Source organism: Dermacentor silvarum, chromosome 3 (genome assembly GCF_013339745.2).
Source record: "Dermacentor silvarum isolate Dsil-2018 chromosome 3, BIME_Dsil_1.4, whole genome shotgun sequence".
NCBI lineage: Eukaryota > Metazoa > Arthropoda > Arachnida > Ixodida > Ixodidae > Dermacentor > Dermacentor silvarum.
This window is the reverse complement of record NC_051156.1, coordinates 193,409,080-193,424,195: the sequence shown is the minus strand read 5'-3', so window position 1 is coordinate 193,424,195 and position 15,116 is coordinate 193,409,080. Positions and strand designations below refer to the sequence as shown.

The 15,116-nt window shown below is 46.3% G+C and overlaps 1 protein-coding gene across 10 annotated transcripts in view; it reads right to left on the bottom strand.

The window, feature by feature from the left end:
• Positions 1-15,116, bottom strand: part of LOC119446384 (endothelin-converting enzyme 1-like) — a 64,661-nt gene that overhangs the window by 17,050 nt on the left and 32,495 nt on the right. For 6 of the 10 annotated variants that reach the window (XR_007466138.1, XR_007466141.1, XR_007466140.1 and 3 more), the window contains exons 4-9: positions 12,252-12,590; positions 9,448-9,528; positions 8,481-8,614; positions 5,997-6,222; positions 2,456-2,554; positions 2,285-2,362 (exon numbers count right to left, since the gene is read on the bottom strand). Coding sequence is in view for 6 of the 10 variants with exons in the window: in XM_037710805.2 (XP_037566733.2) it covers positions 2,285-2,362; positions 2,456-2,554; positions 5,997-6,222; positions 8,481-8,614; positions 9,448-9,528; positions 12,252-12,590 (957 nt within the window). In the remaining 4 variants the exon portion in view is untranslated. Of the gene's footprint in view, positions 1-2,284; positions 2,363-2,455; positions 2,555-5,996; positions 6,223-8,480; positions 8,615-9,447; positions 9,529-10,142; positions 10,296-12,251; positions 12,591-15,116 lie in introns of all 10 variants that reach the window. The other 4 variants (XM_049664111.1, XM_037710807.2, XM_049664113.1 and 1 more) reach the window with 3 other exon arrangements.

Here is a 15,116-nt window from a genome sequence, read left to right as displayed (position 1 = left end):
TGGAACACCGCCCCCATCGCTCGTCGGCCCATAAAGCGGTGAAGGCACTTTTATTGCGATAGCAATTATATGGACACTTCAACCGGATTTCTGCCGTCGCCGTCGCCGTGAGGTTCCGTATAGATAAAATCTTCACCGCGCGCGCCGTATGCCCGAGCGGAAGCGTGCGGGGACGCGCGCTATCACGGAGAGCGAACGCACTCAATCTCCCACGCGCAAGCAACGAAGCGGGAAGCGAGCGCCGGAGGGAGCGGGGGGGGGGGCACTTCTACTGTGCCAACAACCGCGCTCGTCGCTCGACCGCACGGTCTCTTATCTCTCCCACGCGCAAGCAAGGAAGCGGGCAGCCAGCGCCGGAGGGAGCGGGGGGGGGGGGGGGGGGGCACTTTTCCTCTGCCAGCAACCGCGCTCGTCGCTCGCCGCACCGTCTCTTATCTCCACACGGCTCTGACCTTTATGTACGCTCAGTTTCCGTTGAAGCGATAGACCGCACGTACCTTCGCCCGCTGCTTGCTGCCCGCGTTTTGACAGTCGTTGTCTGCAGTCATTCAGTGTAATCTATTCATGTTTGTTTGTGCGCGCTCACACCACGCTTGTTCATTCAGTTAGTAATAGTCGGGCCACATTTTCCAACGCACGCTACACATGTAATGCTGCCCGGATCGGCAGTGCAGCGCTACAGGTGTGTCCCTTCGCACGCGCGCTGCCCACGGGAAGCGCTTCTCATCAACACCACCGTTTCACACGCGCCTTCTCGTGGTCATCGAGTCTCTCTTCATGTCGGTCTACTTACGCCGCAGCACACCTGCTTACTTAATCAGCTCATGTTCACTACAATTCATATTGCTACCAAAGCCGCTCACCTTACATCGTGTGACATTGCTTTGTTGCTATCGCATTCATTGCTTCGCCCTTAGGGCGAAACTGTGACATTTTTTGTGCTTCTTGAGGACGACGGGCTTGTGTCAACGTCTGTGACTATTAGTGCACTAACACACGTGTCAGCGAACTAACCGCTTATTTCCGTTCTTTGGTTCCCTCCTCTCTCTCCCTGTCATCTTTGTGTTCTCTCTTCCCATTCCCCCGGTGTAGGGTAGCCAACCGGACGTTGTTCTGGTTAACCTCCCTGCCTTCTGCCTTTCTCTTGCTTCCTTCCTCCTTCCTTGCGCTTCAGTGTATTGAAGCTCGTCAGTTTAGGACAATTTTTATGAAACATTTCACACCCTAAGGAAAAAATACATTTCTTAAACCACTAGAATGTAACTTTCTCTCTCAAGTGCAACATAATTATTTAAAACAAGCATTTCTGCATTTTACGCGTACTTGAATTGGAAAATCGGAGCTTGCCCCGAGCTAAACATTCATCCTAAATAAGGAAGAAAAAATATTTCATGCTTGATCATCCCGTTTTTCATTTTCCCACTCATATTGAGCATTAAAACACCATTGCTTTAGAATATATCTTTCCCATATACGCATATATATCCATCCACTGATGTGAATTTTTCTTTCATGAATAAATATATATATTGATTATTTCAACAACACCTAATTTCCCGGATGCTTTCCTTGGCTGTATTGTCTGTTCGCTTTATATGGTGGCGATTAACAAAAATCGGTTTCCCTTCTTGTCTCGTTCATTCATAGCGAGAGTCTCGAATCTGGCAGCCTTGATGTCATTAGGTAGCATACGAGGGTTTTTTAGCCACGTTCCGGCTCTCCTAAGTTCACGTGTTACGTGACGCCATATATAGGGCAAAAAAAAGATGTTCCACATCCGCCCGCCATGGCTCTGAGTGGCGCTGGTTAACACTCCCAAGGCCATATCTAGTAAGCATAAATACCAAGTTAGTGTACGGATTGATTGCCCTGATAGCGCCGGTGTTGTGTCCTTCCTTCTGTACTCGTCCTTTGCGCCGCGCAGTCATGTTGATAACCGTCGCCGCAGCACAATTGGTAGTGCAACGCACGCGTAATGCGGAAGTTGCGGGTCCGTCTCCCACCGGCGACACGCTATCTTTTCGTTCACTGCGTCTTCCCTTTTATTCATTATTTTCTACATTGCTACTTCAAGAACAGGTAATTTCCCCGATGCTTTCCACGGCGTCATTGTCTGTTGGCTTTTTGTGGTAATGATCAACAAAAATCGAGCGCCTCGCTATCCCTTCTTCTCTCATATATATATATATATATATATATATATATATATATATATATCATCTTGCTAACCTCCTCTCCAGCCCCCCAAGTGCTCTCTTTCTTTTTTAAATAAAGCCGTACTCACGTTGCTGAAGAGTCCTGCCAAATGCGCCTTGTCGTCCATCCAGTCCGGGTAGCCAATCACTTTGTCCATCTCTGTTACCTGTGGACAGCGAGAATTATGCGCTGAGAAAGATGGGAAATACTTCAATGCCAACGCAGTTGTGACGTCAATGAACAGGAACTGATACCGTACTGCTTTTAAGGCTGTTCTTCGGGCTTCGTGGCTTGTCCATCTTGAATTCCTCAGCTCGGCTACTAATTCTCGTTGAATCAGCTGTGTCATCAGTTGAACCTAAGTCACGCGATACAAGCATGCGTTAGCAACGCGATCAGTAATGTTCGGATGGCACATTATTGTTTTACTGCGGTCAGCAGCTTATATGGTACTTTCAAGCCTCGTTGCGTGTGGCCAATAAGTCTGTAATTCAGAAAATCTATACTTAGCGCGGCAACACGCCGTTGCGATCCATGTGCGTCTGTTGCAGCGATTCGAAATAAACTCACTGCTTTAAACGGCGAAACGTAAGTCCTTTTCTCTTTTTTAATGAATAATATCCTCAGCCTAGTCCACTCCTGGACAAAGGCCTCTTGCAGAGACTTCTGTAGTCTCTCCTTTAAAATGTTTACCGAACACAGCCTATATATAGAGCACTGCAAGTTTCCCCTGATCTCGTGACAGCATTTGCTTATTAAAGTGCTCCGAATTTGGATTCCCTTCATATAGTACCTAACTTGTCATAACGAAACACTGCTGGTAGGTTATCTTGCGTACTAGCCCTCTGCGAAAGGAGTAACAAGGGGAAGAAGAAGAAGAAGAACGTAAAATTTATTTTCAAATCAATCAGATTTGAGTCCGGCGTCTCTTTAGTGGGTCTGGGCACCCGCCGCCGACGCGGTTCCGATACCTTGTCTCGTAGCGGCTTCCTCGGCTCGCTGGACGGCCCAGAGTTGTGCTGTCAGGTCCGAGCTGAGCAGTGCGGTCTTCCAGTGCGAGCGGAGGCTGGCGGTGGAAGAGACGGAGGGGTCGGCACTGCCCGAATTGTTTGTTAAATCCTGACACTCCCATAACATGTGATTCAGGTCGCAACCTCGCCACACGACGTGCATCTGTTTGTAGTGTACATGTCTGGATACATGGCGTGCACGAGTCTGGGGTTTCTGTAAGAATCCGTTTGTAATTCTCTGTAGTGTACTGCTTAACAACAATGGGAAAGTTTTTTTTTTTTTGTATCAGCGGTTATGTCTGGGAAGTTCTTAAATATAAACTGAATAGACTAGGCCGTGCCCGATCGATAAAACAACATTGCAGGAGTCCAAATACGGCAACGCGGGTCCACGTACATATTTCGACGAAATGGCCAACAGTGGTGGGACAAAGGAGCCCTCAGCAACCTGGAGTCTACGTTTCGGCCGACAAGAGGATTTGTATTCCTCAGAACATCATTGATTCACATTGTAGCCAGATCATTCTAGAGTGTTCGTTTAAATAGCATCTGCTCGGCACTTGACAGAGGACTGCTAAAATTGAGTAGTCTCAGCTGAAACCAGTCGAACGCGAGCGAGCCACGAGTTCATCAACATCTTCCTCTTTCACACTGCATAGTGCTGGCACCGATGCGGAATGCATTCCAGAAGTGCGGAATACATTGCACTTAAAAGACTCACATGTATACGAAGACTACTAGTAGTGCATTACACGGACGCGCATGTACAAAATGAACTCTTGACAGACACACACAATTGCCGCAGAGGTGGCCTTCGACAAAAAGGCAGGTTGCATGGAAACGCGTGTGAGTACACACATCAGCAGCAACTAAGTAGACATTTAAGATGCCTTGGAGGAGGAGGAAATCTAATGCTGCGCCTGCTTAAGCCTATCAGGACACGAAGGGAGTAGTGTCAGAGTTTTTTTCTTTTCTTTGGTGCACACGATATGAAAAGCCGATCAAAGCAGCTCATGCAATAGAGACCGCGAAAGTTCGCACTCGAAATTGATGGCTTAAACTGCAGAATCATCCGAAGAAGCGGCTCTATTCTCAAGACGTATCACGCGAAATGCGAAGTGCCAGAAAAGAAAGATACAGAACGATCGCGAAGATGCCAGGAGCTGCGAGACACGCAAAGTTACGTGCTCCTAGCTCTTCTGAAAAAAAAAAAGAAAAAGAAAAGAAAGCTCCGCCTGTCCCTGGGATGTAAGGGTAATTAAGAGCAAGCTTATTTGGAGGACCAACACCTAGTTTCCTATTCTAATACGCGTGAAACGCAGAAGCGTTTCTCATTAGACAACTGGTGAACTGACGAGAACGAAATGTGTTGCACATGTGATAAAAAAAAAACAAAAACTGAAGTGTGCAAACTGTAAGAAGGAATAACTTTGATTTACGGCCTCAGATATTTCTTTTTGCATTGACAATTTGCAAAAATTGGTAATATATGAAATCGAAAACGGAGGCACACAGTTTAGAATTCCATGACTCAGCACCAAAAAGCAAATGTCGCAGTTCTGTCAAGTGTTTCTGTTAGAAGATCCTATAGGGGAAGAAATGTGGTACACGAGTTTGCAGGCTTTCGTGAAATTGTTGCACTGTTTACGAGGATTTCGCCAAAGTCATACGTACGTATTAGTGGCATGTTTCAGAGCGGTGTATGATGAATTTTTGTCCGCTTCATAGTTATCTCAGTAACTGCAGTTTACAGAAGTGTAGTACTTTATTTCAGTGCCGAGTTAGAGCTTGAAACTTAATGCTTCACTTAATTCTTTTGATCTGCAACAACCTTTTAATTAGAAATTTAGGACTTAAGTAAAAAACATTTACTCCATACAGTCAATAAAGTCGAGGTAATTTTTTTAATGGGAGAAACCTCATCAAGTTCGATTCAGTGGTTGGCAGGAAAAACAATTTCTCCATTCTCATGGGAGCCCCTGCACTCATATTTAGTCGCATATGATTGCCAGGCAGTCTTTCTTGTGGAATAGTGGAGGGTTCGAATCATATATCTTAGCCTGCTCCACCGTGATGTGTGCCAGGGCACGTCGTCTTTAATTATGTCTTCATTCCTTGCGCTTGCGATGCCGGTATTAAGGTTTCATCGCACCTGTTTGTTATACTAGTGGAATGTTGCTACACAATGCACTCCATCATTGAACGAAACAGCGTATAATACGTGGAAAACAAACGCACCGTTGTCTACATAAATTGTGTAAAACAAACGCACCGAGCGATTTGCACTACGGTTTGAATCCGAGCTACTTTGCCAGGCAACATCTTTGAGATATCTGGTAAGCTAGTTGGTAAGGTGCCGGGGGGGGGGGGGGGGGGGGGGGAGGGCAACACGCGCTCGGAGTGTTTGTTTGCTGCTCGCCTTGTCCTGCCTTTTTCTCTGTTTCGTTCAAATGTTGTGCCTTACCAGCTGCCTGCCGCTGATACAGACCTTAGTGCAGCAATACTTCTTATCGTGAATCGCGAGCGAAACTTAATTAGTGCCAACTTTCTTTATAACACGTGACCTTGTATGGGCATTGTAAACGCTGAGCAGGGTCGCTTAAATGACTTTCAGTTAGATACCTGCGGCGTCCGTGGTGCGCGGTTCACTGCACAGCGGACCTCGTTATTACTTCAAGAGGCGCGAAGAAGCCGCCTAAGCTCAAGAGAAAGTCAGCTACGTGGAATTAGAAACGCAACAACTTCAAGCTCTCATTTCTTCCTACAAAAGAATTCGTAATTTCTACGCACGTCATTCTTGGCCTCCGGCGAAAATTTCCTTTCAACGTAAAGCTGGCTGATTAGAGGTTGCAAGGCGCTTCCTTTAGCGGCTACGCTTTCCGTGCAGATATCTTCCTTCCTCTTTTCCTGGAATCCGTACTGCGCCATAAATTTTTGATGATGAGGCCTTAACGGGCTCACGAAGGGCGCTATAGTTGCTATAATTTTCCAGCCAACGTAATTCTTCACTTTGTACCTGAAAGAACGCCGAAACAACCGAAATATCTAGTTAAGAGAACCCACTACTTTGCCTGTTTGTGAATAAATGAACTTTCTTCTGGTAATTAAGGGAGGAGAGAAATAACTTTTTCTTTTTACTGAAAGGCGGTGAGGTCAGCCTGGATTAATATAGCTTGCTGAGACCTGCTACTAGCTATGCAGTCAGTATAATTTTGTAAGGTGCTCGTAGGAAAAAGTGCAAACAAAAACAGACAGCTTATCTTTGAAGACGTGTGACTTCTTAAATTGTTGTAGAACAGTAGCTTCTGCGACATCGCTGTCGAGTGAATCACGCACTTTGTGGATGAGACCATGAGAAGCAGAGTAGATTAAGCATTCGTTAATATTAGGCAATCTTAATATTAGGCAAAAATCAAGGGAAAAAAAGCAAGTAAACATTTGTAAGCACGAAAAATGCTCTCTCTCTCTCTCTGTGGTCAAGATGCACGAGAAACTGACTGGATTACAGAGCAAGGCAGTCTGGGATCTACGTAATACATGACTGCAGATAAAGCTTCAACTAAAGAGGAAGCTTCAGCACTGCGGCCAACCCCAATGACGCCTATGAATATACATGTAAAATGCAGAAATGCTTTTCAGACAATGTCTGGACCAATTTGAATGACATTTGTTCCATTTCAGAGAGAAACGCAAATTCCAATTAATGTCGGAAGCGACAATTCGTTTCCAGGGCATAAATGTCATTACGAAATTCTCGAAAGTGTGAAGTTTAGAAAGAAAATTAGGAGCGTGAGGTTTACAAGTCTAATTCTGAAACGAAAGCAGACACTGTAGTCCCGTAATTTGCACCCGGCGTTAGAGCATATAAAGCGGACAAATTTTTACGTGGATTGGCAGCTTACGTAAATTTGTTGCAATGCTTACAAGGGTTTTGCAAAAGCCTATAACTCACAGTTCTGCGGTACACTTCGTAAGGGTATGTAGTACATCAATTTTGTCCGCTTTAGGTGTCTAATTAGATATGCAGTTTACGGAATTTGGATGTCGTTGTTCATTGCCCAGTTACAGAGCTCTAAGCTTGATCGCGCCATTTTAAATTATTGCAATGTACAACACTTTTTATAAAAAGAACTGGCAACCTAAATGAAAAATCTGCTTGGTTCAGTCACCATATTTTACCATTTTCGTTTAAATGCAACAAACCTAATAAAAATCGGAGCATTTGTTGCCGAGGAAAACGATTTCTCCATTCCCATGCATTCAGATAGTAGCCCCGAGCTCAGTCTTTCTCTTAAAGTCAAAGGATATTTGTTTTTTTTCCAGCGAATCCTACTACTTCAAATAAAACATACAGGGTGTCTTTTTTTTTTTTTTTTTTTTACACAATACAGATTTTTTAGAAAAAAAGCTATTACCCTGAGACACCTGTCGCCTTCGCATATGAGCTCTACGGCGAGGCGGAAATACTTTGCCGCTGCTTAAGTTACTCCGAAAAGATTAATTAACAGAAATGTGTTAATTAACTTCTTTACACTTAACTTCAGGGCAGTTGTTTGTATGGAAAACTAGTAAGGCATCGCAATTTATGGCGTACCCATTTTTCAGAAATCCAGAAATTCGCACGTGATTTCAGATATTCATCACTGAAATTGAAGAACAAATCCAGGCTATATCGAGACTGGTTGTGTCCAGCTGAATGCGCGTCAGATGGCAACGCCCCGTAAAGAAGTGTGGGGCGAAGTTTGAATGATATAGCATACCGCGGAAAATCCTGACCCGGTACAGAGCGCCACATGCTTGACTGGCAAAGCATGCCGTTTTTCAGAGTAATTTAAACAGCGGCTAACTTAGGGTGCCTCGATGCCAGCGCCGCCGTTCGGCGGCGCTGGGCATCGAGGCACCCTAGGCTAACTATGTGCGCCCCGCCGTAGAGCTCGTATGCGAAAACGACAGGTTTCTCGCGGGCAATGCGTTTTTATATAAAAAAGCTGTATTGGCTAAAAAGAAAAAAAAGAAAAAGAAGAAAAAAAGAAAACTCCCTGGATAATGCTGGCTCATGTCTAACAACAGGCAACTGATCTAACTCACTTATATTACTTGGTCATCAATCACGTGCACCGGACTTATCACGCTTTCTATGTTTGCGTAGACACCAAGGTCGTCCAGACCGCACATTCGTTGAGCTTTTCACGATCGGGTGTACTACAGAAGCATATTTCTCAACGCAAAAAGAAAGAGAAAGAAAAAGATAAAAATAGAAAGAAAAAAAATTACCTTCTTGTTTTGCGTAGCAGCGTGAATACATTTTCAACGTATGCGGGTTCAGCGATGTATATCTTGGTGTCGTCCTCGATTCTTATTCCTTTTTTTCTTAAATTCCTTTTTAGTAAGTTCGCGGAGAAAGACACCTGAAACAGCAAGGAGTGTAATCATATTATCTTCACGAAAAATACGTCATCCGGAGACGCCTCAGAGCTGCATAGACGGTTATCTCAAAAGCATGCCTTCTTTTATCACTTACAGTATTATTTTAGTAGTTCGTTTTGTTGCAGATTTGTAAGCCTAACGGTTTAAATTTTCTTGTTTGTTTGTCTTTTAATTTGAATTTTCCGCTTCATGTGAAACAGTTGAAGGCCCGAATCGGGGTGGGTTACAGTTTGACGTTCTGTTTCAGTTTGCAAACGCATTGAACTCTATTCATCAGTCACACAAGTTTCGCATGTAACTGTATTTTAGGAAGATAATTGAATATGAGGTCAACAATAAGCTTTATTAGTGCGCGGCACTTCGGTTCGCGGAAATCAGGTTGCAACATTCAAATTCAACTGAAATTCAAACTCAAACATGCGCGAACTTTCTTGGCGGCTGGCTTCTGCTTTGTAGTCGGCTCTCGCGTTAAAGGACAATATATATATATATATATATATATATATATATATATATATATATTTCTTGTTTAACTTTACAGTTGTTACTATTGTTTCAAATGTTCTTGGTAGGTGGTGCCCTCCTGTCACTCGTAGTCGAAATACTGCCAACTTGGCGTTTTCCCGAGAGATGGCCCAACGTGTCCAAAAGACGCGTGTCTTCTATTCAGGCGGGAACATTTAAATCGTTACCTAAAACCCGGAGGTCAGTTAGCGCTTGATACTTTTCGATGAGTGTCCCCATATCTTTGTGCGTTATATTGAGTTTCTCTACACGCAAGTAATAAGTACAAGATGCCTAACTTGGCTCTTACCGATAGGTACTTGTTGTTCAGTCGCCTTAATGTTGTGTAGATTGCAGTCTTTCGTTGGGCACCTGCTCCAGCTTCTGTAAGCTAACAACGAGAAAACAACAAACCTATTTGGAGCTCAAAGAGTGCAATAGTTCGTCTCTATGTTACAGCGATCTTCCTTGAAATGGAAATTTCGGGTTCGGCAAGCATTTAATTGTTCCCACAATTTCTACGAAATTTGCGACGGTACTTAATGCAGTAGCAGAGGTATCGCTATGGCTTTGCTTGTCACCATACGATCAACTATACTGAGACCTTTTGTTTTGGTAAAATTCGAGCTCGTAGAAATTTAAAAGCTTAATTACACGGGTGTGTGGTAGCAAACTCGGCAAAGTCAAGTTAACCTCCCTCTTTTTCATTCCTTATCTTTCCTTATAATGTGCCAGAGATAGGGGGAAACACGCTAGCAATTCATTTGGCATTGAAGTCAGTGGCTTGCAAAATATCATTACAGACAGCTTGCGGCATACAAACTGTCACCTTGAAGATGTTTCCTAATGGGCAAAGCATTGGAAAATTGTTTGAAATATCTACGCGTCACGCATCAATGTACACAGTTAGCCTAAATGATTCATCGTGTTTCAGATCACTGTTTATTTAGAACTATAATACGACGTACAAAGACGGGTGATACGTGAAAAGATAGATACACTCACCAAGTTTAAGAAGCCCGCCTCGTGGCTAGCGTGCGCGCTATTGGGGGCGAGCTCCACCACTGGAGAAGCTGGCGCCACCGTCGGTTTAACGTCGTATGAGGGATCACGCGGGCACAGCGGCCGCGCCGTCTGCTTCGGAAGCGCCGAAACAAGCTGAAAACGAAAGTTTAGTCGCACCTGAGCTATAGCTCTGATTATGTGGGGATGTTTTCCCGCCTCGGGTGCCTGCTTGACAGCATTTGAAAGCACTATAATAGGTAGTGGCTGCCTTTGAAGGCGTCCGACATGGTAGGCTATTGCTCGGTACCGCAGTGCCGGACGCGTACGCAACGGATCCCGCTGTCAGCCTTCACATGTACCCGAAGGCCAAGAAGCTGCGTGTAGCTTGGATTGAGAAACTTAGAACCGGCAAGCAGCCATCGGCTACAACTCGCGTGTCTAGCAAGCACTTCCGCGAGGAGATTTCTGCCATGACGTTGGGGCTGCGATGTTCGATGAGTAGCAGAAAGCGCGCACTGAGAAGTTCGCCCGCGCGCGCTGCTCGGTTAATATCATCAAGATTTGGTCTATGAACTTGCCGATGCTAGATATACTGGCATGTTCACCAGAATGGAAAGTAAATGGTAAGAATCACATTTTTAAAAAAAAGTATGGCATATGATAATGTTTGTGTTAGCACCAAACAATGAATGTACTGGATTAGCAAAAAGAAGCAGCGGGAAATTCCTCGCTGAGAAGACTGATAAACATACTGTGCGACGCACCTTGAGAAATAGCGATAATGAAACGTCCAAGAATGTAGAAAAAAAGAAAAAAATTTATTCAATCGCCACGATGAAATAGCGTCGAAGTCCCTAGTTATAACGAAATTATTTTTTGAACAGCTCTGATGGGGCCTAAAGTTCACGGCACGGTGCGAAAACACGCTCGCAGCGAAAGCGAAACATTGTGCGCGGACATGCATGCAGACGCGCAGTCGGTCGCTGTGAACACGTACGATCGCTGCATTGAGGCTTCATTCTGAGATGCCCCATTTGGTTATACGGACAGGACTCTAAAAAAACACACATTTCACATAGCTCTCAGCGACTGCCTACCTTTCGCGCACGAAGCTGGTTCGGGGAACTCCATCACAGCGACCACGCGCAATGGGCGTTAACGGTGCGTATTCGGTAAAGAGATAGCGCCTGTAAACTAATCTGCGCTTTCTGTTTGCCCCAAATTATTATTTTTACAGTAAAAAACATCCCTCGTTTGGAGAGTCCTTACAGGAATGGCCAGGAGGGCTCCCGCGTGGTGTCTTTATTGAGCGCCGACAGGCCAAACCTATGAGGAGCGCGCCGCGTTATCCCTCACACTACGCAAGCGAGGCGCTTCCGACAGATGGCGACTCCGTGACTCCTCGCCCCCAATATGGCAAGCCTGTCACGACATTCTACAAGATGGCGGCAATGCAGGAGAAGAGCTTTTGTGCGTTAGAATATCTGAAAGTGTTTGTCGGTTACGAGCGTTCGATGTGCATTCAATACGGAAAAGCTGCACCAGGTCACCAGAGCATTTTGCGTTGGTTTCACAACTTTCGTGATACTGGTTGTCTGCGTAAAGGGAAAAGCATGGGGCGACCGTGTGTCTCAGAGGACATTGACGGAAACATGCTAGTGAATGTATGGACGGAACTGGATTACCGTTTGCATGTGTGCCGGGTCACTGAGGCCGCACACATTAAACATTTGTAGAATGCACCAGAAACTTAGTGAGTGTATGTATATTTTCATGAATCAGCCGTCTTTTTAGGTCGCATACATGGGAATAAAGAGTGCTTTGAAACTCGATGAATAATTCAGGCTAACCCTGTAGAGTCTGTTTCACACTTAGGGGAAACCTCAGAGTACATTGCAAGGCGCTCCGAGTTTTCCTCTAAGTGTGAAACAGACTGTACGTTATTAACCCCAGATTACGTATTCTTGAAGCTCTTATCATATGCACCTGCGTGTATGTCTCTACGTGCATTGCGAGATCGGTAAACATTCCCGCTACACCCTTCTAAGCGTGCAAAGCATGAAATGTGCCGCAGAGCACAACAAAAAGGAGTACGTGTTAAAATCTCACCCTGGCCAATTTCGTTTCAAAGCGAATAATTTCCTTCGCTATTTCCAACGATTCGACGCTGGCCAAGCTCTTCATGGTGCTGATCACTGCTTTCACGTACGATTGATATGCTTGGACAATGCGGGTTTCAGCCCATGTGAAGTCTTGATCTGTTGCGTCGTCTTCAGTGTCATTTGCGGCCGTGCTTCCGCTGCTAACGTGTACGTTTCTAGTTTCCGCTTGCTTTCCTCCTGTGTGTGACTTAGCTTGCTCTCGCACAAGTGAATCAGACCATTCTGTTAGGTCATCAGTACTTGCCAGCACCCCTCCGTGTAAAACAGGTAGAGAAGCCCTGCCTACCTAGGAAAGGAAATACAAAACGTAAAACGCAAGATAAAGGTTTCACGGGGAGATGGAAACTTGAAAGAATGAGCAGTGGCCAATGCAGGAAATTTCCAAATTGAGCTAAAGTTTCGACAAAAGGACTCGTCCTCATCAGGGCAACACCGGCTTTCCTTAGCAGGGTTTACGCACCCCCATCTTTTGCTGGGAAAACTTCGTACAAAATGTATCGGGTCTCGGGATTCTGGTCGTAGCTTTTTGATGGTCTTGCGTGGAACTTTGCGATCGGCATTTACATCGGAAACATATTGGGAACTGCAAGCTGAACACCCGCAAACTATCTGTACGGCAATAGCTGAGCTGAAACGATTGGTGAAAAAGATTACTCCATCTCCCGCTAAAGAGAACCATGTGTGGATGCGAAGCAGTGGGGAGATGGTTAGCTTGAGCGGGAGATGGTTTCGCGGCAGCGGCCCGAGCGCTCATCGCGGCGCTGCACAGGAGAGAGAATGAGGCGCGCGCGCTCCGTCATTTTCATACCGCGGAACTACCGTGGCGCCCCCAGCGGAGTATGCAGCTGTCGCACCACCTGTCGTGCGCGCCGCTCCGGATTCCTAGAGGAGAGAAAAGGGGGGAGCGCAGGAGAGGAGAGAGAGGAGGAGGGGACGCGCATGCGCCGTGGGGGTGTGGGATGCCGCGGGAAGGACGGATAAAGCCCCCGCCATAAGCGGCTTCGCATCTAAAAGGTGCGGCCTGCTGCGTCGCCGCGAATGGGCGAGCGCATCTCGGCTAAGTTGACAGTTGCGGCCACTCTTTTTGGAGGGGGCGCCACTGCTACGGTACGCAAGGCAGACGCCGGCTCGTGCTACAATGTGGTTGCCTCAGGATTTATGCGTGTTGATTAGCTTTTTCGTGCGCATTCTCGTGTGCTTTTTTTGTGGTCGTGCGTGTCAGCAGCTTGCCTCATGTTTCTTGTGCTTGAGTACGGTTCTCTGGTGTGCGCGTGTGTGGCAGACGGTTTTTTCTAGCGGTGTGATGCCGCGAAGCTGTTGTGTGCCGCTGTGCAACTCGAACGCGAGAAGAGACGCTACTGTGAAGTACCACGAATTCCCCTGCAATCTACAGCGTCGGGAAGCGTGGCTGAAGAATATTTCTCGCCAAGGGTCGTCAGGGAAAGGAAGCAAGTGAGAGGTAAGCGACAGGTCGCTGGTATGTTCATTACATTTCACTGAGAATGACTATAAAACGAACACCAACATTTGGCTTGTGCTTCCGACTGTGGTCCCGACAGTGTTTCCCAGTTATCCGCCGCACATGAAAAAAAAAAAAGAAATCGCAGCCCAGGAAACGTCTTTTTTTTTTCGAGCCCAGGAAAAACAGCCGGCCGCAACTATCAACTCAGCCGAGATGCACTCGCCAACTAGCGGCGACGTGACGCAGCAGGCTGCACCTTTTTTATGTAAATAGAGACACGAATGAATTGATCAACTCTGGGCTGTCCAGAAGGCCCACGATGCGGCGGTGAGGCATGGCCTTCCCGTCCCAACATGGGAGCGGCCCGCAGTCTTGCCCCTATAAAAACGGGGTGAAGATTCTTCCGACTACCTACCTACCTAACGGCCGTGCCACTGCAAGCGCAGAGAGAATATTGAAACGTGCGAGCGGAGTTCGGTTGAAGAGAATAACGAAGCTGGGCTGGATCGGGTGCGGCGCCGTGGGCTGTTTTCGCTGAGCGATACCTTCGCATTCATCATCTTGTAAATAAACGCGATCCATCGTTTTGAAGTCGTCTCGAAGAAACACGTAAACCCACTCCCGATTATTCTTAATAGAGCACGTCTTTTCATTTCATGTGAGTCGAGCGGGCAGCCTTCATGGAGAGCATTGAGGCCCACTCTAGAAAAGATTGGCACTCCTAGGGCAGACATTTCATGCACATATGCGGCGTAATCGGCACTTCTAATAACGACTTTAATATTCAACCTGTAATGTGCAACTATAAAACGCGTTATTTACGGCGTGATTATAGTCACTGTCGCGCGTACAAACGCGGCTGTGGAAATGCTTCTCCGTGAACGGCTGTACCCGAGTAGTGGCGCCAGAGCGGGCGCGAGGAGAACTAGGCCCGAGACGCGGTTTTGGTGCCACGCAACGGGCCGCACCTTTTCTTTTTATCCAGCTGCCGTGGCAATTATATGGACACTGAAAGCGGTTTTCTGCCGTGGGCGTCCCCGTCGCCGCGAGGTTCCGTATGCTGTATGTGCGAGTGAAAGCGCGCGAGGTACGCGCGGTTTCACGGGAAGCGAACGCACGGCGGAGAGCAAACGCGACTTCTTCCGTAGCGCGAAAGGACGTGGGGGGACGGGAGGGAGGGAGGGGAGGCGACGTTTGGCTGAGGCACCAAATGCGTATTTATATAAAAGTTGCAGTGGCTTAGCTCGGCTATGCCAGGATATACGTAGCGTTAGCAAAGGTTCAGCTGATTATTCTTAGCTTTCCTGGTTGCCTAGATTGTCAAGGATTAGCTTGATTGTCATGCTTACT